This window comes from Malurus melanocephalus, unplaced genomic scaffold, assembly GCF_030028575.1.
Source record: "Malurus melanocephalus ecotype Western Australia unplaced genomic scaffold, MMel_1.1 scaffold_35, whole genome shotgun sequence".
Lineage (NCBI taxonomy): Eukaryota > Metazoa > Chordata > Aves > Passeriformes > Maluridae > Malurus > Malurus melanocephalus.
Genome location: NW_026623267.1, coordinates 2,929,451 through 2,955,355, shown reverse-complemented (window position 1 = coordinate 2,955,355; position 25,905 = coordinate 2,929,451). Strand labels below are relative to the sequence as shown.

Here is a 25,905-nt window from a genome sequence, read left to right as displayed (position 1 = left end):
GTAGAATCCAAATGTGCAAATGGAAGCATGCCTGCTTGCTAACGCAGCACCACACAGGGAGCTGCTTACATAGACACACATTTGTAAAACTGACAAACAGGTAATTTAAAAATGTCTCTGTGTAAAGAGGGTGGGGGATGGCACAGCTTTATTTTCACAGGCTACACGCATATGCCACAGCTCGGTGCCTTGTAAATGTGGTCGCAGTCACTGTACTGCAACTTTTTGAGTTAGAAAGTCTCTCTTCAGGGTTTGGGGGCAAAAAGCATTTCATTGCTGATTCACAGATTATTAATATTTGCTGTGTTCAGATTGGGAGAATCATATGCATAATTTTGTAGTTGTTTGGCTCAAGGTGCAAAAGAAATGCAAATATCTCATAATTTTGATTGTTCCACATGCAGCTCATTAGAGTCTTATTTTTATGCACATTATAAATTCAAAATAAAAAGAAGAAAAAGATTTCTATCTTTAAGGCTCTCTTGCATCTAGGCTCGAGACACTCATTTTCCATGCTGTCCACAACTGTAAGATAGTACCTGATTGATAAAATTTCAGAGTRAGTCTGGAGGCTGTGCTGCATGGTTACTGACTTCTAAAAATATTCATGTGTAACTTACGGCTTTGAAAAATTGTGTGCGTGTTTTGTTGTGTGGTGAGATTTTTTTCTTCAGCAACAATTGTTGTATTTTTCTTCCTAAATGGGTGATACAATTTAGTTCATCTTACTTAAATAAAATGTGTAAATGAATATCCTCAACCTCCTGGGTTTTTTCCTTTGTAGTCTCTAGAGAGAGAGAGAAAGGTTACGACCCATTAAAGATCCCAATCTAGGCCCTTTGGAAATCCCTGTTCATTTTAGGTTAGGTGAAACTTCCTCTATAGCCCTCACTGAACYTTGTTTCAGAGCTTTATTAAATGTCCTGGTTTATCCATAGATTCTGCTYCTGTACTTGAAATTTGTAGAGCCAGGATGTTGCTGACAATTGCCAACTGAAATATGGATTTGAGATGGGATGTCCCAGTCTGGAACACCTCAGACTTGCAGAGTTAGATAAAATCCAATAAAAGGCAAAACTRTGTGTGAGTTTACAGCCAAAATATATATTTCTAGTGTTTCAAAGACCAAACTAGTAAAGTTCAAGTTTTGCTTTTTGAAGTTCCCTTGGTGGTGCTTTAAGGGGATTGCTGTAGTAACTGTGTTGCTTTCACGACTTTTCTAGGCTTCAAAAATCAATAGGATCAGGTTTATAGCACTGTCCAGTATGCTAAGGATACAAAGATATTGATTTGAATTTTTTTAAGGAGCAGACAAACTGTTCAGGTSAGATTTGTAGTTCTTTCTCTTCCCCTGATATATCGTCATCAGATTGTCATGCACAAATTGGGTCATTTGTGTTGCATGTATCTCAGTCCAGGAAAGTACATCTTTCCACTTTTGTTTCCATACTCAAAATTTTGTTTTCTCCTAAAATGAGAATGCTCACTAGGTTATTGTAATTAAGATTTCCATTTATTTTGATGAGGCACTGTGAATTCACTGTTTTAAAATCTTAGAATATTTGCTTCCTTTTATCTGTTGTTACAAAACAAACAAAATGCAAAAAACCAATGGTCCAACGCCCTCACTTTGTTCTACTGCTGTCACTTTTTGACTTCATCTCATTTACTAGACACTTTGGATGATAAAGCAGCATATTTGCAGTCCATTGGGCTACAACTTGAATACATCAACTAAAGAGCAGGCTAAGATGTCTTTAATAGAGTTCCTGTGGCYCCTGCCTCTCACAGAGCTCAAGCTTAGAAAAGTTATTTCTTTCTTGGAGCCCTGTCAACAGAAACTTTCCCTGATGCTGACTTTGTGACTTAAAGTAGTTTCTAAGTGAACCAGAGTCTAATAAATATGAGTATGTCAAGCTTTTTGGACTCATGAAGTAGCTTGGCTGTTCTGGTTAGAAAACGTGGTGTGATGTCAGGTGAAGGTCTGGCACGTTTCCCAGCAGAGTGGCTTGAGAAGGATGGCAGGGGGCTGCTGAATGGGCAGGGCAYGGGTGTGATGGGCTCTCTTGCTCCCTGGGATAGCTGGCGGCCCAAAGGGCCAGGTGACTGCTTCTTGCAGGGTTATCTTCAACAGGAGTGGAATTCCTRACCCAGCTTTAACCTGCTCTGCCTCTGTGGCCTCTCCAGCTGTGGGATGTGTGCGGTGTGAGCACCATTAACAGCAAGGGGGAAGGACTGTGTGCTCCAGCCTGTGTGACTGGGACTGTTGAACCACTGTGCTGGAAGCAGAAGCAGGTGCTGGGAAAACAATGAAATTGTTATCCAGCATGCAGATGTACTTTGATGTGTGCTCCAACTGTGCCACAACATATTTTTCCATCTCTTTTCTGCTGTTTTCAGAATGCACTCTGTTGCTAAATCACRTAATGTAACCTTGGAGAGGAAAAATCTTTTGGGTTATGGCATTAGAATAAGAGAATTATTTCTGGTTTGAAAATCCTGTCCTTCTGAGGCTCTACTTTTGTCATTTACTTAGTTTAGAAGATGAATATGGCAAAATATATTATTTATTAAAGTTGATATAGGCACTAGGCTGTAGCTCCCTGTACTCACACACTCATACATTAAAATTAATAGAAAAGAAGCTTCTAGCAGTTTGAACAGAATTTGCCTATATGGCAGCAGGAGTAGGAGTCTTTCCTTATTTTTGTAAATTATTTAACACTGATACAAATATTTTAAACCTCAAAATTGTGGATGGTCTTTTTTTTTTTTTTCTTTGCTTGCTTGCTTGCTTGTTAGCATTTTAAACACAGTTGTTATTTCAAGTGCTATTGGTATTTCCTTAGAGAAGCCAGAATGTCTTTTCTTGCAGCATCATAAAGTCTGTAATGGCTTTGAGTTTATTTTGCCACTACTGGTTATAGTTTCTAATTGTTATTGCCAGAGAGGCGAAAACTTAGGCTCTGTAATCAGTGTATAGATGGGGTAAATTGTGGAGTTTCTGTGTAGGCACCAGGTTTTTGGGTCTGGATTAAACAAAACCCGAATAAAAGTGTTAGAAATTGTGTTGATAAATGCACAGATGTTTGCAGGTATCCTACACAGAAGTTTCTGTCTGCCATGTGTTGATGAGAGTTACATTTGCCCCTTTTGCACTGTAGGAAAGTTAGAACTGTATTACAGTCTCCATCAGTGACTACTTCTACCGGAAGTTAAAGCCTTGTTTGGGAATTCAGCTTTCTTTCTTTTGAGTTTTTTTCAGCCTTCCAATAGGTGCCAAACCATCCAGTGACTAGAATATTGGTTCATTCACACTCAATTTTCTTCCATGCCTCCCTAGTGTGAGACACCATGTTCTGCTAGACAGCATGGTAACAGTGTGCTGCAAAACAAATGTAGATGTTGTAGTCTTGGTTTGTGAGTGTTCCTGAAACCAGATGACCTGTTCCTTAGCCTTGAGTCACAGTTTAGGAATTAGTCCTGTATTGTGTAAATATAGATATAGATGCCTACATTTGTCCGTTAAATTCCTATCAGTTACTTTTAAGTAGTGACCCAAAATGAATTTCAAAATTATGTAACAGTTATTGCCATGAATAGCAAGACAAGGAGATAATAAGCTTTTAGTTCTTATGGCCTGTTTTCTGCCTTGGAGAGTCACAGTTTAAGTGTGGGTCACACAGGGCATTGCAGTCAAATTGTGTTCTAGCAATAGCGTGAGTTGCTTTGGACAGGAGCTTCTGAACACATTGTGGTTCATGGACCTCAGCTGCCTCCCTAAGACTCAGTAAATCTTCTCTGCATTCTGTCAAATGCCTACAGACCATCTGGGAGGTATGCAGGGTTCTTTAGCCTTGCTTTCTAAACTCATGCAGGAAAATGCAGTCTTCCACTGCAAATTGACTTCAGACTTGGAGTCTGGAAAGAGCCAGTAGCAGCCTACACAAGAGACAACCTGGGATTCACCTTGCCCTCCCCACCACTGTTACAGCTGCTTGTCAGAAGGGAAAGGTGGAAGCACAGGTCCTTGAGGTCCAGCATGTAAAGAATCCCAAGTAGGTTGCAATAAACTTAATTTGGGAAAATTCAAAGGCTTGTATAAAAAAGACACAGGACAGATGAGTGGGGATAAAATAGCATGGAACAGATAGAGAAAGTTTTGCTTCAAGACCCAGAATAGATTGTACATCTCATAGGAATGCCAACAGAATCTTTGTATCACTTTGCAACCACTGCTGTGGTAATTTAGAAATTCCACGACTTGAGAGAAAAGTTAGACATTATTGGTTTCAGTGAAACATTTTTTACAACTCCAGGGCTATTCTCAGTACAGACCTAACTCAATATGAGCCAAGTTGCATGTGCTGAACTTCCTACAGCAGAGAAAATGTATTGTAATGGAGATGTCCATGCCTTCTGTGCACATCATCGCACATCCCRTAKGCMGAAATGAATGCAGGTACCATGTCTYTGAAGTTATGAATGTATGTGGTGTTGCTCGTGTGTTTATACAGTATTTATTGGGGACCAAAGTGGGAGGACATTAAAGGAAAGCAGATGGATGAAGTTCTAAGATATTAATAAGGCATTAATATTAAACTTCCTCTAAAAAGTCTTGTGGTTACCAGGTCCTGGTTTGCATTAGTGCCTGTCTTTTAAAGAGCCTGTATTGTCTGTCACTGTTGCCCAAGCGACACCTCTGTGATGCCATTTCAGATGTGAGTAAAGATGTGAACTTAAAAGTTACAAAAGTAGCCAGTCTGTTGGATTCAAGTGCTGACAGATAAGAACTCCGTTTTTGTACATTTTCTATCTCAGTATAGCAACCCACACATCATTCAGTTAATATATATGCTGAAGATAGCCGGAATTTCGCTTCAATGCCTGAATGATGAGAGCTAAGTGCCTTTCAGGAATCATTCACATGGCCAAAGACATGGAATACGAAGTTGCTAATACAACTCGATAGGAGGCACCTGACACATGGRTTTGGTGGACTTAGAACACATGACTATAAAGTTCACTGATTTCAAGACCATAAACATTTTCAAATATATTTGATTAATGCCTTTTTACTAGCAAGTCAAAATACTTTGACTATAATATAGTCAAATATGTRTAGCTAATGCACATATTCAAAACTCAATACAGCATCTGACTGAACTACCGTTGCATTTTTGATGCCCTTCATTGATTCTTTGTTTCATAGGGGTTCACAGTGAAGAAAAAAATGTTTGAAATGAATCTTAATACGAAGGTGGTTTTGGTTTGTCATTTTCCGTCTCTGACAGAATACAGAAGCAGTGATAAATTTAATACATCGTATATGAAAAACATGAATAAGAGCAGCCTTTATTTTCAGTTCGTTTATGTGACAATCCCAATAGCAGTACACGGCAGTAAGATTTAGCTGATTTTTTTTTTATTGTGCAGCTCATTAGAAACACTTGCTCCACATCAGGATGATTTGTAGTGTCAGGAGAGGAATCTGTTCTTATCCAGAACTAGTCAATGGCTTTGGTAATGACTTGGATGAAAGAATAATAAGGGATTTATGTTTTCGTAAAATTAGAAGGTGAAATGTTTTTTGAGTGCTTTTGAAAATGCAGTTAGAATTGAGAATAATCTTGACTGGAGCAGTGGCCTAAAGTAATGGTAGAGAGTTTGGCAATGACAGAAAAAGTATAACACTCTGGAAGTTCTGAAGAAAAAATAAAAACAAGCAAACCAGGAGGTGGAAACAGTACTCAGTCATGAGCTTAAAAATGTATCAGCAACATCACAGTGCACTGGCAGTCATACATGGTGATGTGCAAGCCAAAATGGCCTGGATTGTTACAATCAAAGAGATTCTTCCAACCTATTCTCTACCACTATAGCCTTAACTGGACGTAATCTTCCTCTTTTCAGCAGCAAACCTTAAAGATTTCAATAACAGAGAACTGTGAGCCAAGCCACAGAGATTTAGAAAATATGACCCAAGATTCATTGAAATACTTTTTCATTCACTGAAGACGAAACTCACACCAATATTAAAATGCATCTGAGGTGGAGAAGAAAAAGAAGGTAGCAAAATTTTTTTCATCCTGTATAGATGAATCATTTTCAAGGGTTGCTCTGCAATATAAACCCAAAGGTGGGAAATGGGGCAATGAGTTTAAAGGTTTAGAGCTTCTKCATATGKAAGAGGAAAATCTGTCTGAGGGGWTATCMGGGCATGGGAAGTTTTCCTGAGGAAGTTTTGTTATCTTCATTACTGGAGGTTTTTAAGAATAACTTAAAAATTCTTGAAATGGTTGAGGACTTTCCTAGCCTCTTCTTAGGACCAGCTGGATCTAATAAGCTTTATGTGATTTGAATGTTATGTTTAATTTTGGATGTTGGTACTAGCTGCAGTTGCTGAATAGTTTGACTTTTCCTTGTTGCTTTCTGTCTGCCCCATACTAGCAGAGCATTTTTTTTGTGTTTTTCTCTTCTCTGACTTAACTTTTTTGTCCCATTACACCTTTCTTCACTTTATGAATAAAATAAATGAAGGAGAAAAACAATATTGAAGGATTCAGTATGTATTGTGTTATATTTCTTCAATATTTTGTCATAAATAGGATGAAATACAGAGGGCAAAAAAGGTTTTTCTTTCTAATCTTCTGACATCAGTCTGCTTTCTAGTGTACCTATGGAATCCAGTGATCCTACAGCCCCTACATTTATATTGTTTTCCAGTAGCTTGTTTCAGGGGTAGTATGGTCTCCAGCAACACTAACAGATTGCTCAAGGAGAGTATTGCACAGCAGCTGGTAATGCTGTGGAAATTGTTTGGGGGAGCTGGTGGGATACAGTGCTTTTGTATATACAAAGTATATAGGTTTAATAGGTACCTTTTTATGTGGACTAATAGGCTTTCAGAGTTTCTTTTTAGATGAATAGATACCACGACTGAGGCAAGTATGGATCTGCTCTTGGAATGCAAGCAGTTTTCGAATACCAAACTTCGACAGAATTTTACGCAAATAACGCATGTCTTGTTTTTCCCTTCCTTCCCCCATTTTTAGCTGGCTGTGAGGTGGTTGGAGCACAATTGCCGCTACCAGTACCTGGATGAGCTCCTCCAGTATGTCCGCTTTGGCCTTATGGATGTGGATACCCTGCATACTGTAGCTCTTACCCATCCTCTTGTCCAAGCCAGCGAAACCGCCACRGCGCTCATTAACGAGGCCTTGGCTTACCACCAGAGCGTCTACGCACAGCCCGTTTGGCAAACGGCCCGGACAAAGCCCCGCTTCCAGTCAGACACTCTCTACATCATCGGCGGGAAAAAGCGAGAGGTCTGTAAAGTGAAGGARTTGCGGTACTTCAATCCGGTGGACCAGGAGAACGTTCACATCGCGGGCATCGCCAACTGGAGCGAGCTGGCKCCTATGCCCGTGGGGAGGAGCCACCACTGCGTGGCCGTCATGGGAGACTTTCTGTTTGTGGCTGGTGGAGAGGCAGAGCACTCCACGGGGCGCACGTGTGCCGTGAGGACTGTGTGCCGGTACGACCCCCGCACCAACTCCTGGGCGGAGATAGCTCCCATGAAGAACTGCCGGGAGCACTTTGTGCTGGGAGCCGTGGATGAGTACCTCTATGCCGTGGGGGGCAGGAATGAGTTGCGTCAGGTGTTGCCTACGGTTGAGCGCTACTGCCCCAAGAAGAACAAGTGGACCTTTGTGCAGTCCTTTGATCGGTCGCTCTCGTGCCACGCCGGATATGTGGTGGATGGTCTTCTTTGGATATCAGGTAGAAAACGTTTCACACAGTTTGAGGTACTAACAAAATACCAAAATACCGTCTTGAATTAAAGTAATAAATCTTCTTTGGTTTATATGTCATGATAACTTTTCTCTCAGGAGAGGACAAAGAATTGAAGCCTCATTAGAAGTAGAGTAGCATAATGTACCTTATACATTACACTCGCTGTGTTTCAGAGCTGCTGATATCATATGTGCTATCTCCAGTTGCCATTCATAAATCACAGGGAACTGGAATGATAATGCACTTTTGGACAAATTTCCGGTGATAAATTCTGTGTGCTTCCTAAAAACAAACAAAAAAATACATTGTTTCTGTAATGTGATCTGGCGCTTCTGACAGTAACAGGACCCGAGGGACAGCCTGAAGTTGTGTCRGGGGAGGTTTAGGTTGGATATCAGGAAAAGCTTCTTCACCCACGGGTTGATTGGACCCTGGAACAGGCTCCCCAGGGAAGCGGCCACAGCACCAGCCTGACATTTCAAGAAGTGTTTGGACAATGATCTTGGGCACATGGTGTGATTCCTGAGCCTGTGCAGGGCCTGCGGTTGGACTTTGATGATCCATATGGGTACCTTCCAACTCATCATATTCTATAATTCTATGATTCATTTATTCCTGATGAAGAAACGGAAAATRAATGCTTGTTAGCTTATGTTGTTCCAGGGCTTGAAGGCAGATGTATGATTTGTTCCCACTTGCTATTCAGGACATTGTCACAGGCCAAGGTGACCTTTTGTAGAACTCATCCATGGCTCTGTCCATAACAAATGCACAAGCTTGTCTGGGTGTAATCATAGCTTTACAGCACAGATAGATTAAGGTATAGGCCTTATAATCTAAATATAGTGTATCATTTGCAACTGAGTCTTTTATGTCACATGTTACGTTGTTACATTACATTGATGGGGGACATTGTTTCCTCAGTCCTGGTAGTGACTTTTGTGGTATTAGTTATTTTGGAATATGGTCGATGCTGTTTATAGAAGATTTGACAGAAAAATATTCCCCCTGTAGTAGGAAGTGTGCCATGGAAGGTTATATAGTTATAATATTTATTAAGGAAGCTAATGAGTAAATGGGGCCAGCCCTTGAGGTAAATGTTCAGTGATGGGGATCTTCATCGTAGACACCCTCTGGGGACTTTAATATGGTCTGGAATGCCTCTGGTGCAAAGATGGAATAGGAATGGAAGATTAAGTTAGCTATTAGGCCTTGGCTGTGCTTCTCAGTGTKTCATTTGGGTTAACGGATGTACCCTTCTGTCCCTATGGATTAAGTGCCTCCTGGGAATGAATGCCCAAGCATTGGCAGGGGAATTAGCAGGTATATATTTTRGTATTTATACACTAAGGTCATGAATGATGTCTTTGGAATTAAAAGCATGACAAAACTCAGAAAATCACCAAGGTCCCTGGCAGGTACTTTGGGTCTCTTTCTTCAGTGACCMTCATTTGAGGAGTCCTGCAGAGTTYGTACTGTGTGAATCCTGAAACGAKACCCAGCTACAGTRCAGGAACAGGATTTCTGCTTTAGGTTACCAGCTGGGTGTATTCAGGGCATTAACCTGTTTATTCACTACCTTTCCTGCTTTATTAGTGGAGAGGGATCTGTGTCTGTGGTGGGCACTTGAAATACATGGATGTTACTGCTGCTCTGTCTTGATTGCTGGGTTTTTTTCATATATGGTGGTTTACATTTGTCAGTATTTATGAAGAATAGGACTTTCTAGAAAATGGTGTTAAGTGTTCTCATTTAAAATAATTGAATGTGCACTAGAAATCCATCAGTGTAGTCTTTCCTCCAGTAAATGGAAAAAGTTATATTTTTTAATCCTAATTTCATTTTAAAAAACCAACAACAACAAAAAAAAATCAAAACACAAGAAAGTATTTGATAGGGATTTTTAAGTCAAATGTGGGACTGGTTGAAGATTAAATCTAATCTTTCCAGATTTGCTAGGAAAGGGGAAATGATGTTGAGGAATAATTCACGTGCTTAGTTATGTAAGTAAAATGCATGCTTGCCTGTGTGTTTTAAATGCCACTTATGTTTATAAAATGATGCAGTATGATGTTGTGTTCAAAGATATACCTCTGACAGAGCTGTAGAGTCAGGGGAAGAGGTGAGTGGAAGCCTAGTGGGTGAACTCCTTAAAACTGGGCAAAACAACAAAAAATATTCTATCAATATTGTTCATTTATATTTGAAAATGCTGCCAACAGTGGAATAAGGTGGACAGGGCTTTTCAGTTGTATTTTGTTAGGTTCCAAGAAAATGCATAGAAGTTTTGAGTAGCTCAATTCTGACAGGTTATTATGAAGTACGAGAGTATACTACTCTACACTTCAGTAGGTATTGATCTGAATTTTGTACTCTCAGTTTGAAACCTGGTTGTGTATTGAATAGAGTTATTTTAAAAACAAAAGTAGATGGAGATGTAATAACTATAGCTAGCTTTCTATTATTAATTAATTGCTTAGGACTAGAATGTAGTTTGTGGTTCATGTACATTCAGGGGCAGGGGAATAGTACAGAGARGTGTTTTATTGTATCATAGTCACTGCTGGAAAATCCACTGTTCATCATTGAATGTAAGATGTTAGCATAGAAGTAATTAGTAATGCAGGAGGGAACCTAATTTTGAAGTATGTGGCCTAAAATTAAGTAATTAAAAAATTAGTCTGAGATAGAAATGTTTCTGAGCTGTATCCCTGCTGCTTTTTCTGGGAAATACGGGTCATCAGCAAAGTGCTCTCAAAGTCAGTCTGCTACTACCAGCTGGCAAGGGAACCATGGAAATGTGCCCAGYTTTTTAGTGAGGGAATAAATTAAATAGTGATAATAAAAGTTTCTAGCCCTTCTATTTGTGGAGAGAGTCATCAAAGCTTGTTCTGCACACTGCCCATTTACTTTCCCAATGCCTCTGCTACAGCCCCATGCCCTCATAAAGGTTTTGCTGATCAAAAGCTGACTGGATTTAAGGGATTTCTGTTATTATGGGGATTCATTTTTGGATTTACTTTGCTGCTCCTTTGGGACAAATATCACAAGGATTCAAAAATAATAGAGAATAAAATCATGGCAAAGGCAGCAGAAAAGGAAAATGGACTAAACAAAGCAGTATTTGAGTGCACACTCTGGCAGTAGGGGGTGGGTGGCTGGTGTTTCAGGTGACAGAGGGACTCCTAAGCTGCTACCACTTCTTTGAAGCTTTTCACTTAACAGAATCAGATTAAAAGAGGAAGCCTTTTGCACACTATAGTTAGTCAGACCCTCTGCTCAGCACAAGGAGGTTCAGCCTTTGAGTTTTCTGAGTTCCATATTTTTATATCCATGCCATTATTTCTTGGTTTTCCCCCACAGTCCTCATTTTATTTTCTTTATTAAAAAAAAAAAATACATGAGAATTTTTAAAAATAATGTGCTGCTTTTGACTGGGCTAGAGTTAATTTTCCTCATRGCAGTTAGTCTGAGCTATGTTTCGAGTTTTGTGCTGGAAACAGTCCTGGTAACACATGGATGTTTTTGTTATTGCTGAGGAGTGCTTCTACAGAGTGAAGGTGTTTTTTACTTCTCACYYACCCCAGCAGTGAGAAGGCTGAGGTTGGGCAAGCGTTTGGGAGGGGCCACAGCCAGGACAGCTGACCCYCACTGGCCAAAGGGATATTCCAGACCATGTGGTGYCATGCTCAGCATATAAAGCTGGGGGAAGAAGGAGAAAATGRGGGMTGATCATAGTGTTGATKTTTTGACTTCCCAAATCATGATTATGCTTGATTCATCCCTGCTTTCCTGGAGATTGCTGAACACCTGACTGCTYATAGGAAGCAGTGWATTAATTCCRTGTTTTGCTTTGYTTGTGTGYGTGGCWTTTGCTTWACCTGTTAAAACTCTTTATCCCAAACCAKGAATTTTCTGTTTCACTTTTCCARTTCTCTCCCCCATCCCATACTGRGGGAGTGAATGAGCAGTTGTGTGAGTCTGAGTTGCTGACTGGGGTTAAACCACAACAAATAAGTTCTCTGTACTGACATTGCATTGGGCAGATGGTTTGGAAATTTTATAGAAAGGTGATTATTCTTCTAGGCCCTGTTAACATCTGATGCCATGAACAATTTCACAAATGAATTGCATGCCACATGCTTGAAAAGTGAAGTATTTCAGTGAAAGCAAAGCAACACTAAACACTTTGGAGTTCAACATTACTAACAATCACTACCTATAAAAGCGGGGAAGTATTTTCCATAAGARCAAGGACTTGAACTGTGCCCATTTCCCTGCATCCTCAATGGAGTCACATGCAAATCTGGAGACCTTCTCTTCCATCAAGGTTAACCTTCCTCTATCAGTGTAGGAGTAGTGCCCCTGGGGACAGTGAGGGGTGTGGAACCTCTGCCAGGCACTCCAGAGCCAGGCCATTCCTGCCCCTGCATCTTGGGATAATGACTCTTCCCCTTGCCTTAGGTGCTCAAGAGATTAGCACATGAAAGTCTTGTTTAAAACAAAGTGTTAACTGTTGTTTTGCAGAGGCCTCAGTTGTCTGACCTTAAGTGTGTCAGCTAAAATAACATCTTGACATGCACRTAGAAACTCAGCTTGGGGGAAGGGGATAAACAAGCCAACCCCGAACAGTTGCTTTGTATTTAATATAGGAGATAATTTTTTTTCAAAATTTAAGGGTTTTTTAAAATTTTTTTTAACTGTTTCTTTTCCCTAATGGTGGAGGTTTTCCACCAAGGAAATGATGGTGATAACTTCTCTTGAAGAATTATTCTGAGTTTGCAAGTGATTTGGGATAAAAAGCATGACGTTACTATCCATATGCTGTAATGAAGTAAAGAATTTTTTCTCACTAAATGTCTATAAAATTCTTCTCTGGAATAATAGGAATTTACAGAAACTAACCAATTCAGGTTTTACAGTGTAGCTGGCATGGGATTTACTGGAAATGTGAGGTTAACAAGTACATAGAATTGCCTTAGTCTGGCCCAGTTCTGAGTCTGTATATGTTCCATATGTATACAAACTTAATTTTTACTGTCTTTGAATGAAGGTAATACATCTCACACCTTTCAGTGATGAATATTATCTGATGCCATTGATTTTCCTTAGATTTAAATTTAACATCCAGTTTTAATTATTTAAACAAACCTAAGGCTTGTGCACCCCTCTTGTTTGTGGCTCAGTTGCATCTGGAGTCACAGAGCATTAATCAGAGCTTCTGGTGGCACTTTCCAGGTGCCTCCTTACCTTGGGAGAACATATTCCATCTCCGCTGTCCCCACTGCACCTGGGCTGGCTGAAGTACAAGACAGTGGGTTTGCATGTTGAGGAAGGATTATCTTGKGTTAAACACTCAGACACCCAAGAGAGGAGAGATTTCTGTTTTAAAATAGYAGAGCACCTTAGGGTGCATGCCATGGGTTTCTATATATTCCCTGGATTTGCTGGAAGGAGCATGCATGGGAGCCCCTTGCCAGCCGTGTCGTTTTACACRTCTCGCAGTGAACTCGGATTCCCGCACGCAGCCTGGCACTTGGGGACTCGGGAGAGAGTTGTGATATTTTCGGGAGATTTGGATTGGATTAGATTTCTCAAGTCATACAGGGGTCTTGCTMGGATGTGTTATAAATACGGCTTATAAGTTGTCATTTGGGAAAATGGTGTTGAATCTACTGCCTCCTTACCCTTCTCTTTTTAGAAGTGTGTGTCTTGAAGGTGTTTCTCAGTGCTGTTTGTGGAGTTTTTTTGGGGGTCTAGAATAACCCAAAATGTTTTTCAAGTGTGAGAAAGGGATGGGCAAGGTGTGTTTTGGAGTCTCAAGCATTTTTCCCCTGCAGAGGGACATTGTTGCTGAGTTGGGAATTTACAGGTTTCGGAGGGCTTAAAGAGCAACATTTACATCCTGCGAGGGAGTGAGCACCAGTGACTGTGGCAATGTAAAAACACTGTCAGCCCAAGGGTTGGGTGATGGCCTTGCCATGAGGCTGTGCTCGTGTCTGTAGGAGCAGGAAGGACCAGTCTTATCCTGAGGGTGCTCCTTGCCTCTCAGAAACTGGAATCCCCAAAGYGAGCTGCCTATGCAAAAGTGGTGTAATCATCACTCTGTTTATAGAAACAGCAACTGKAAATTTTCTGTCATTTAACCAGCCAGACTTTTTTTCTTTCTCTTTCTTTAACTGTTGTGTTACTACCAAATTAGCTGTTACTGCTTGACATCAAATTTAATAGCATAGTTTGTATTTTTAAATGCTTTCTCTTGTTATGATGCCTCTCTTTCTATCTTCTCCTTTTCTCATAGAAAACACGGCAGACAAGTTTAAGAAATTCTCTCAGAATTACCCCGTTTCTTTTCTGAGAAAGTTTGTATTATTTTTAGTACCATTTAAAGTCTTTTTTCCCTTCTTTCCTTATTTTTAAGAGAMATATTGCTGCTCTTTTGCCCTTTCCCAGCTGTCTGGAGTATTTAAAAAAAATAGTTCAAGAGGACATTGCAGACTTGTTAAATCTGAATTTTGGCAGAAAATTTTAAACTTTTGCTATAGCACTTCAAAGTTAGAAGGAACTAGAGTTTGAAAATTGATGCAGATATAAGATGGCATATTTAATGACAGATGTATCTATAGAAACCTGTTAAGATGCAGATTATCCCCCTGGGGAGGGGAGATCAAAACTGCCAATCTATAAAATATACTTGTTAGGGGAAGGCATGGAATCTATCTCTGCGAGCACTTTGATTGCAGGGGACAGTGTAGCAGCATGTGGCATCATAACCTAAGAGCAGACAAATCAGCTTGATGACTTTCAAAGCCAAGAATACTGCTGGAGGCAAGGGTACTCCAGTCTAGAAGAAATTAAAACATATAGAGACTGTTATTAATTCCAGATCTATTTTTGTGTAGTCAAATCTGTATGCAAATCCTTAGCATCTCATTTTGGCAGATTAATCTAAAAGTGAAGAGCGGTATGTGAAGGGAATGTAATGATGAAACACCAGAGATGAGCAATATTGCAGGGGAAAAGATGGAAGCTGTGTACTTGATGTGAGGGGCTCTTTGTGAGGAGAAGCAAATAATTTTGCTTATTTGCTGATTTTATAAGGAAACAATACTCTTCTTTCTCTTCTTCCTTCACATTTTTCCCCCCAAATTAAGGTGTCCTTTCAGAATGGAAAYGCATGACCCAGCATTGTGTTTCTGATGTATTTCCTATAGCTTAACATYCTGGAGGTAATAATCCAAATAACTATGACTTTTATTTTCCAGATACTAATACAATGTATCATTTTAGCCATTATGCTGGGAGTGAAAATAACTGTGTGTAAAAAAAAAAAAAATTACAAAATATTAGAAAAGATTGTTTTGTGTGGCTGATGACCACTAGGAATGTGAAGGCTGTAGAAACAAATAAGGGATTGTGAGATCAGACGCAGGAGCAGTCGTTGCTTTCCTGTGCCTGTTCTTGTGTGTGCACTTCACCGGTGCTGTGATGGGTCGGGTGTGGCACAGTGTGATGGAAAGTTTGGAAAGGCCAAGCTTCATCCCATCTGTCCCTTASCCCGTGAGCATCTCTGTGCTGTGATTTTTGTGCTGCCTTCCCTGCGTAGGTGCCTGGTACAGGCTGGTGCTTGCAGAGACGCACCCAAGTAACAGCATCCTTTCTCCCTGCTACTGCAGTTCAAGGGAAGACTCTAAAATAGATATATTTGTAGTTTCTGCTATCRATTCTTGGCCTCACTCAGGTTATTTGGAGGGATCAGAGGGTACTTCTATGTCAGCTCAGTAGGAGCAGATCAGCAGATGAAACTTTGGTGCTGAGTTCTCTATTTGTACTCCATGTACCCTTCACATGTTTTGCCTTGGACTCAGTTTGTTTTGGTCCTCTGGCTTAAATGTTCCCAGTACTCAGATGGTACCAAGCCAAAAAAACAGTTATTATTTCACAGAATTATTATTATACGAAAAGAGGATTATTGGGCATTAAACATCTCTTTACTGTGCTGAGGTAAATAGTTGGTTTGCAGCAATTATTTACTCTATTCTGAGCTCTGTTCTGAGCTTTTCTGAGGTGCTTTACACCATGCTYTCATGACCATTATTGAAAAGTAAATGGCAGTGCTGTTTCTGGTCACTGTGGAGGAACCTTCCAGCCTAAGTTACAACTAAACCAGGAGGYGTTCTCTCTATAACACAAACTAAGTACAGAATTTCTTTCTGATATGTAGGTGAGCACAATTGCATGGGTTTGCACTGTGCTTTCTAGCTGGCACTGGTGTCCCCTGTCACTCTCCTGGTAAGGCAGAGCTTCTCTCTGACCTCTTCCTTTTGATGCAGGCCCACCTCCTCCTCTTTTAAACCATGTCACATGCTGTATGTTCCTTGGATCAGGGATGGGTTTTATCTTTGTGCCTTGATGAAGGCTGAATGCACAGTTATTTATAAACAGATTACTTTTCATCTCATTTTTGGCYCATAGAATTAGCTCTACAAAGGAAGTGTGTGGGGGGTGTTTCTGTATGAAACAGTTTGACAACTGGGCTGGTTTTACCCCTGTAACCAGATTAATAAGTGCAGGGRAATGTAAGCAGAAGTGGTGGTGTGTGATGTAATTATTGTCTGCAAATGAACTCTAGAATTGGTTATTTCGCTGTACCTGATCTTGCTCCTGGCTTTGCTTATATGAARAAATGTAACCTGTATAAACTCTTTTATAGGAGGAGTAACAAATACTGCACAGTATCAAAACAGACTCATGGTCTATGATCCTAAGCAGGTGAGTATGGAAAATGCATACCAGGATTTTGTAAGGCTGAAAGCACCGACYGTTTGAATTACTGGTGTTTGAAATTCACTTTGTACAGATGTGTGAGTTTAACAGAGTAATGGAGACCCTGACAACTTATTATGTTTTTTAAGCCTGTAGGCATTAGAAATATCTTAGATTAAACACAGAAATGTGCTTTAAATCCCCTGTATTAATCTGTATTTATTTTGCTGGTCCTTTTTTTTGTTGGTTTTTTTTTTTTTTTTTTTTTAATTTTTTTTTTTTAATAATCCAGCAGCCCTTGGCAATCTATGCTCAAAGCCAGTGTCCCAAAACCACTCTTTGTCATTGGCATTTCTGCTTTGAATTGCATACATGGGCCTTTTTGTTTTGTTTCCTGCATACTTTGAGAACTGTGCTACCTGGCCATGACTTACYCTGCTGACTGCAAGGGTGCCTATCATTTCATTACCCAAGCACCTAAAATATCTTTTAGGGATTATTTCATACATTATGTATGTGTTTTGATTAGGTTAGCACGGCTCAGTAACCGTTTCAGAGGGTTAGGGCATGGTTATGCCCTCTTTCTTGTATTAGGAATTAAAAGTCCTAAGCTTGCAATCAGAGTTGCATAGCCTGATTTACACCCACGTGGAAGAGTATTGACTTTTCTGATTGTAGGATAGGGGCTTTGATTGCTGTATTCGGAACAAAATTGTGCCAGRAGATACTTCTGTGTGGTTCCCACTGACTTTTTAATGCACAGCACACACAGGGCCCGAAGCAGGAAGCAGGGGATGACACACCTGCCTCGTTCTTTTTGAGGTGCCGTTTTATAATCGACTGTACAAATGCTGACCGTCCCAAATCCAAGTAGCAATTACAGGCAGCAATCTTATTTGGTTTGTGAGGGGGACATGTATTTGAACATCACGTTTCTTGTGCAGCTTTCACTCTGATTCTTCACTTGCTGACATGGAAGTTGCCCCCCAGCACACTGAGGTGGGKCTGCCTCAGTGAGCCCAGCCTGGCGCACCAAGAGTTACAGAGGAATTGTGCACTCGCATTCTTCAAACTAGCTCCGCTTCGTGTTTGTACACACAAGCTCTTTTTAAACATTCTGCTGGCATATTGTTTACGGTGGGTACTGGAAACMGTCACATCTGCTCGCATCTCGCACGGAATCTCAATGGCTCCATCACGGAGCGCCAGCGCCCGCTCCTGCGCGAGGCCTTTGTGGCGAGTCGATAATGCCTGCCATCTGCCACCGAGCACACAGCTACCTGCCAACAAGCCGGCTGCGCTGACCTCTGCTTCCCCAGCGCTGATTAGTATTCACACACCGGCTTATTAGAAATGACCCCGCCAGGCCCCTCTGCTTCCCTGCCTCKGCAGCGCTTTGAGGCTCACCTGGCAGGCACCGCAGCGGAGGAAGCTCAAGATGTAATCAGGGGATGCAGGCAGGCTCTGCAAAGCAGATGGTGTCTATAGTCTGGTGCTGAGAGACTGGACTGCTAATGCAAACATTAATGCCTAATATTCAGCTATTAYGCATTGAAATGTATAGCTATACGTTGTGGAGGTTAAAAGGCAGAAGGTTTGGAGGCTCTCGAGTTGCTGCGCATGTATCGCAAAAAATTTCCTCACAGGTTTTTAACTTACTCCACTTAAATTAATCTTACCTGTTGCCAGGTTGTTTGATTTGGTAAGCATAGCAGGAGCAATTGATTTCTCAGGTATAAAATACTGTGCTTTAATCCCTTGTCTTCCATGTCTTCTTGCCTCTGCCCTAATAATATTCAAATTCTTAAATATTGTTAATGAGTTAGAAAAATAYGCAAACTTTGTAAGTTCCCACAAATAGAGGGTTAACATTAAACAAATACTTGAATCATTTGAGAAGATTCTTTAGGAAATTATTTTTCCCTGTTGCTTCATTCCCCAAGGATAAGATCAAATAAGCTTCTGAATAACAAAAGGTAGAAGAATCTGTCTTCTCTCTTAACAGAGCTCATTGGTACAGATAATTTTAGCACTGTATACAAAGGAGACATCTAATAGTCTGGTTTAAGGAGAATTTGCTACTGAGTTATAAAGAAGAAAAAGACCTTTGAAACCTGATGAGCTAGACAAAAAAAAAAAAACAAAAAAAAAACCCACAGAGCAAGAAATAGCATTAAATTAATGAATTTAAATGTGAGAACTGTGAAACACGTGTTGGAAGTGCAGTATGTCTGGTCAGTGTTACAGCCAACACATGTGTCCAGGATATGAACAGAACAAATATGTTCACTTGTGATCATGAGCAAGGGTAAGAAGAAAGTAGCGTGCTACTCTTGATTGCAGCACCAGTGTAGGTGTGTCCTTGAGCAGTGCTTAGGTGAGTTCTCTCTCTCTCTCTCTCTCTCTCTCCTCCCAGAATAAGTGGTTGAGCCGTAGCCCGATGCTGCAGAGGCGAGTGTATCACTCCATGGCTGCTGTCCAAAGGAAGCTTTACGTGCTGGGTGGGAATGACCTGGACTACAACAACGATCGGATCCTGGTCCGTCACATAGATTCCTACAGCATAGATGCCGACCAGTGGACCCGCTGTAGCTTCAATATGCTGACAGGTGAGTGTTGTATGAAAGGGAAACTCACTGCTGTTAAACTGAAACATATTTTCCCTTTACATGCCTTTAGTGTGTGGAACTCCACAATTTTGCTGCACTTGCTTCCGATTTAGGGAGCACTGTTAGCCAAGAAGGCACTTTTGATTATAGGTCTGCATTCAGTGGTCTGCAAAACATTTGTTTTCGCACATTTGACATTAAATTTTGAAGAAGGTGCAGAAAAATTTAATCTAAATAAGCAGTCAAAAATAATTTGTCATAATATTACCAGTACTGTTTTTTGATTCTCCAAAAGTTTGCCTGTGGTATTGGTTTAGCTCCCTGTTTGAGCATACAAGAGGCTGATGTGTCTTTACTATAACATCATTTTGTGGTGGTTTCTGCTGGTGTTGTAGGGCAAAGCTTTCACTGAAATCTGTTAACTTTTGCTCATTTCTAAACAGTATYTTCTTAATAAATTACTCAAAAGGAGGTGTCCTTGTTGGAATTCTGTCAAGTCAGAAGTGAGTTGAGCACATAGCTTCAGGACCCGTCAAGTTCTTCTCATCTGTTAATAGGAAGAACTGTTCCAGTTGCAACTGGCAAAGCCCTGTGACTCACCATCCCTGCCATCCAGTCTACCACAGTTTATGTCTACCTGATACAATTCCCAGACGCAGTATCCCCCTGAATCCCTGGGAGAGAATGGAATCATAGAATGGTTTGGGTTGGAAGGGACCTTAAACATCATCTAGTTCCATCCCTCCTGCTATGGGCAGGGACACCTCCCACTAGACCGGGTTGCTCAAAAGCCCCACCTAACCTGGCCCTGAGCACTTCCTGGGACTGGGCATCCACAACTTCTCTGGGYAACCTCACCACCCTCACAGTAAAGCCTTTCTTCCTAATATCTAATCTAAACCCACTCATGTCCAGTTGGAAGCCATTGCCCCTTGTCCTGTCAGTACCTGCCCTATTAATAGTCCCTCTCCAGCTTTATGGTAGGCTCTCTGCTGGTATTGGAAAGCCACAGTTAGGTGACCCTGAAGCCTTCTCTTCTTCAGGCTGAGCAGACCCCAGTTCTCTCAGCCTTTCATTGTAGGACAGATGTTGCATCCCTCTAATCAACTTGGCGGCCTCCTCTGGTGGACTCACTCCAGCATGTCACTGTGCTTTCTGTACTGAGGTCCCTGAGCTGGACACAGCACATCAGGTGGGGTCTCATCAGAGAGGAGCAGAGGGGTACAATCCCCTCCCTGAACCTGCTGGCCACGCTTCCAGACAGGCATGTGACACATTACCTTAGAGTAGCACCAGCAGTAGGGTTGCTTGGTTTCCAAGTCAGGCCATCAGAGCACTTGATGGACACTAGGGAGAGAGGCACAGATTAAAAAGGAATTACATGTGGTCAAACAGAACTAGTTCTTCACGTGTCTTTTGCTCACCAGTTAAGGATTTTATTATCTGGAGGAATGACAGCCAGTGAGAAGGCTGCCATCTGATTTGCAACTGCAAAACCCTGGCACTGCAGGCACCCTCATCATTCTGGAGCTGACCCTGTCGCACTGAATGCTGTGAGGCAGCCTCTTCTCCACTSCCTGCAGGTTGTTTCCACAGCCTGCACCTTAAGAAGCTCTCTAAGCCTTTCTTCCTTCCTGTGCAACTGGCAGTAAATGTGCCTGTTGCACTGCATAGTGCAGATCTTTTTGAGGCCGTGTTTTTCCTTCAAAACTTCCAAACTTGTTGGGAGCCCGTTGCTATGGGGATGAGCTTGTGCAGCAGCTCCTGCGATTTTCACTGTTCTTGTACCTGGAGGGAGGAGCGGGGGTGAGCAGGCGTGGGCAGCACGTGAGGGGTGCTCGCAGCCAMTGTGACATTTTGGATTTTCGTGTCTGATGGAGGCTGAGGGGCAGGAGGGGACCGTGCCTGTCACCTGTGACACACGTGAGGAGGGAGGAGATTGTCCCCTGCTCATGATTGCTTACCTGGGCTCTCTCTGGGCAGCACGTCTCCCCTTCGCTCTGACATGTTGTGAATTCTGAAACACTCAAGTTCCTGTCAGGAGCGTTTGCATCCCATTAYAGAACTCCAGCATTCAGTGTTAAAAGGGTTAATTAGACACTGAAAGTGGTTTCTATTCCCTTCTTTGCTTTAGGTCAAAATGAGTCTGGAGTTGCTGTCCACAACGGTAGAATATATTTGGTTGGTGGCTATTCGATTTGGACAAATGAGCCTTTGGCATGTATCCAGGTGGGTGATTTAGGTTTCTTTTAAAGTCTCTTCCAATAATTTTGCAAGGATAAGTTTTTCACAGTTCTTATTAAAAAGGAAAATACATGTGAAGTGGAGAGATTAAGGATATTTCTTATGCAGCCACTGAACCTGCATAAACAGAGAGGAACTACAGTAGATATTAAAAGTATTTCCAGATGAGCCAATAGAAGCAATTCCTCTAAGATATTCCAGTAAACCAGGGTTGAGGTGTCTTTCCTTTGGCAAGGTTTGGATAAAATAATGTGCATATATTCACAGGTTACACAATCAAGCTCAAAGGTAAAAGGTTGCAGAAATGGATGATGAGGCTAAGAATTTTTCAGCCCATATTGTGATTTTTCTTTTCCTTCCAAGCTGTGTTTCTGAAGGGCAGCCAGAGTTAACGAGTTGTTCATTGACCAAGTGCAGTCAGCCTGTGACCTGCCCTGCTGCTTACTGCTTTAAAGCTTCAGTAGAAGTTTTTTGATCCCTGCTCTAGGCAATAGTTTGTCCAACAAACTCTTCTATTCTCCCATCTTGTATAAGAGCAGCTCACCCACAGATCCATGGCTTTCAGAGATTTTGATTCAGAAGTTAGGAATTCTTATCTTTCTGCATGTTTCTGAGTGAAGCAGTTCTCTATCACAGCCATTGCTTTGTCACCAGCTGGGCAGTCACAGATAGAAACTCTTGTTTATATCTCAGTTTCTGCACTTTTGCTGATAACCAGCATTTTCATTAGCTTCCAACTTTATGGATTTTAGAAGTTCGGTTCCAAGCTGTCCCATAAGACTAGAAGTTAAGCTTAGCATAAGGTGGAAGTATTTTGGGATGCTGAACTGCTGATCCTACAAAGAACACTTAGTAGCATGAATTTGTAAAGAGTAGATCATGCAAGATAAACAGTTAAAAACATGTTCTGGTCATTGYATAATTGTGTTTTAGCAAGTTGTTGGATATCATACCTAACAATTTATTGGAAAAAGTCATTCAGGCAGGCTTGGATATAGCTGACATATAATGCTTAGATGGAGTAACAGCACAGTATAGAGGTAGCAGCTGTGCTCCACCAGTGGGCTCGTTTATAATCAACAGGTACTTTGCAGTATAGCACCTGGGTTTAAAYACAGCTTAGTGACAAGCAAAAATGGTCCTGGGATCTTGCTTTCTTAAATGGACATTTGTCCACATCCCCAGACTGGTCGTGAACTGGCAGCCTGCCTGACACAGTCCCCACATAAAAGGGAAAAGAAATATAATGAGTGATTTGGCAGAGCCGTGTGTGCTGTCCCTTCTCAGCTGTTGGCAGTGTGCCTGGCTGTAACCAGCAAAAWGAGCCCTTTTATCTTCCAATTGAGGAAAACTGAGGATGCTCTCTCCTTTGGAAGAGAAAATTCCACTGTTTTCAAATACCTTTACATACTTCAAGTCAGTAATTTATTTGGCATTCCCATCTTCCATAGAGCTTCTATGCCCCCTGTGTACCACTGAGTATACACCGAGCAATTTGTGCTCGGTGCTAACAGGAGCCCGTGTGTGCAGAGTAAYAACCCTCCTGCCAGGAAGCAGGATCTGATGGCACTGTTTGCTACTGAGTACCTGAGCACTCAGGTTTTGGGTTGAGTGATGAGAACAGCAAATGGATCACCAGATGCATAAATAATATAAAAATTATCTGAAATTACTTTTCTGCTGGGATTAATAGTAAATACATGTGGTGGGTGCTAGCAAATTTATTTCAGCTTTCTTCTGTGATCCCAAAAATATTTTGTATGCTTTGATGTGCAGGTGCTGGATGTTAGCAAGGAGGGGAAGGAAGAGGTGTTCTATGGGCCTACGCTCCCCTTCGCTTCCAATGGAATWGCAGCCTGCTTTCTTCCAGCTCCTTATTTCACATGTCCCAACCTTCAGACTCTGCAAGTGCCTCACCACAGGATCGGCACCATGTGACACATTCCTTCACAGAATCGGAAGGGGAGGGGGAGAACATCAAACCCTGTGCATAGAAGGGTTTCTCTGATCAGTGAGAAGAATCAATCCACTTGGGCTGCTGCTTTACCATCACACATTTGTCTTAAGGTCGGATCACAGCAGGCAGGAAGGAAGCCACAAGGTCTGTGTGCGGTTTCTCTCCTCGGCTCAGGTGTAGAAGCAGATACATGAGAACATTGAGCATTTCTGCTGGTGACTCMTTGCTACCTTCTACTTCATTTCCTTATGCAACTTCGTCAGGCATTGTGGATGCTCTCAGCTCTTCCTGGGCTGCTGCTCTYTGGAGTCTGCACATTCAGTTGTTCACCAGTGGCGCTTTCAAAGACGATAAAAAAGCTCTGTTTATGTTGACAAAGATGATAYAATACTGTGCTAATTATGCAACTTACTCGATACCTTTGGCAAAAAGAATAACAAATGTGTYGACTTCCAATTCTGAACTCCATCGTTTACAGTTTCTCATTTARTAATACTTCATTTGAAATTTAAATACTTTGAAACAGATTAAAACAAAAATAAAAAACAAATAAGCCCTATATGATATGAGGAACAGATAAAAATTGTCTCAGCTGAAAGGCAAAGAAAATGAAGCCTCGTGGTTAAACTCAAGTCTGAACTGAATGTGTTTGTCTGAGAATCTAAAGATTGTTTGGGATGTCATTTACCAAGGTCTACTACCAAATAAATGTTACCTTCATCATATGATCAGTTTTTCCTGACAGCTGCTGTCTTTTAATGGTGGAAATCAGCCTCTTTACTGTATAATTAAAATGTGCCATTTACTTAATATTTTTAATATCCAGTTTGCAAGGGGTCATCACATTTACAATTATCAATGAACAGTCTMATTTTGTCCAGCATATGGTCCCACAAATCACTGGTCTCCAGAGGCTAAACAGGTGTACAACAATGTCAATATTTATTTATTTATTCTTTCAGTTTATATAGAGTGTCTCCATTCCATTCTCCAGGCATATGCCAGCTCACAGCAAATACTCTAATCTGGTATATTTTGGCTTTGCTTGGCTACTGTAGCCCCTGTCTCTTATCTCTGTGTTTTATTTACATATTGAACAAAAATGTCAATGTTTGTAAATATTAACCAAGCATGTAATTAAATCTTTCTCTATTTCTGATTTATGGATACTCTGCACTTCTCTGCCTTACCTACTGATCAGCTCCCTGCCACTGTGCTGCCTGAGCAGACCTATCAAATTCCTGCTGATGCTCCTGCTAATGCTGCAGCAGTAGCCTGTGCCTGCTGGACAGGAACGGGTTTGACTTTGTCCAGTGAGCAGCGCTTTCAAATCAAATGCATCTTTTAACTTTTGAGGGTCTGCTTATGGGGAGGTAACTTTATTACCATTTCTGTCTCCTGCTGGGCAGTGTACTACTCGTGGAACATCACCTTTCCTTTTCCCTGCTTATCAGGTTGGAATGTTTTATGGTTGTGGTTTTTTTTTTGCTGAGCTTTCTCACTCTCATTGCCTTGAGCAGAGCTGCAGCTGCCCAGTCTTTGCCAGGCACACTGACTCGAGTTCCTAATGCCATCTCCCACCGCACACCAAGCAAGCCTACAACCAGGCAGGACTTTTCTCTACCCTACATGGGAGCTGGGTAGGCTGTACATCAGGATATAGTTTCTTGTTTTAATTCCTTTGATCTGCAAATCTGCATGCAAGGGACAGGCCTCTGAACAGGCCATTTACAGAAATTGTTTTCCTGTGTGGGCTGCAGGGCCCAAGCCAGCAAGTATTCAAATTTTGATTTAGGTATGGCTTTCAGGACATACTAACAGAGTATGTCTTATTTTCAAGAACAGAGTGGCTAAAATAATCAAAACACRTGTGCAGGGGCTTTGAATTCATCCCAGAGATACCACACCAGGTGAGTATCAGCTTTTGTTTTAGGTGCAGAATTGACACTTACTTCCTATTTGTAAAGCCTAGTGCACTTCTGGACAATAATGCAAAGAATTTTTTCTGTGTCTCCATTTAGTTCAGAGGCTTTTATTCCTAGGCCTCCCAGCTTACCACAGCTGTAGCTATGGGACCATTTCTGAAGTGCCCTATCTGGAGAGCAGGGGGAGGGATTAGGATGGATCAGGGTGACTACTGAGCAGCGGCAGAAAGGGGCAGCAGTGCCCTGGGTTTAAAAAGCAGAAGGGGGGCAGCTTTCTTATGCAAAGCAGCATGTGCCTCTTGGTTCGAGGTCTGAAAGGCAAGAAAGTTATTTGTCATGTTTGTTCTGCCYTTCAGACACTTTTACTGCTCTGGTTGTTATCAGCAATTGTCTGCAGAGTGAATGGCAGTTTTAAACAGCTGTGCAATGGCATTGTATTGGTTGGGGTACCTCTGCCAGAGCCTCAGGACAACACATATGCTCCTGTTAGTGTCAGGATTCTGCTCTGGCTCTTTATCATCAGTCTTCACTGATTACAGAGGTCTTCCACAGCAACTTCTTAGTCGCTTTTGTGTAAGACTTCCTATCTGGGTCTTTCTGCTTTTGT

The 25,905-nt window shown here is 41.4% G+C and overlaps 1 protein-coding gene across 1 annotated transcript in view; it reads left to right on the top strand.

Moving 5' to 3' along the window:
- KLHL32 (kelch like family member 32) overlaps positions 1 to 24,974 on the top strand; it is a 93,048-nt gene extending 68,074 nt beyond the window's left edge. Inside the window, exons 7-11 of the mRNA XM_057364108.1 lie at positions 7,056 to 7,782; positions 16,511 to 16,569; positions 18,980 to 19,172; positions 21,307 to 21,401; positions 23,193 to 24,974. Coding sequence (XP_057220091.1) covers positions 7,056 to 7,782; positions 16,511 to 16,569; positions 18,980 to 19,172; positions 21,307 to 21,401; positions 23,193 to 23,354 — 1,236 coding nt within the window. The 3' untranslated portion in view covers positions 23,355 to 24,974. The remainder of the gene's footprint in view (positions 1 to 7,055; positions 7,783 to 16,510; positions 16,570 to 18,979; positions 19,173 to 21,306; positions 21,402 to 23,192) is intronic.
- The last annotated feature ends 931 nt before the right edge of the window (positions 24,975 to 25,905 follow it).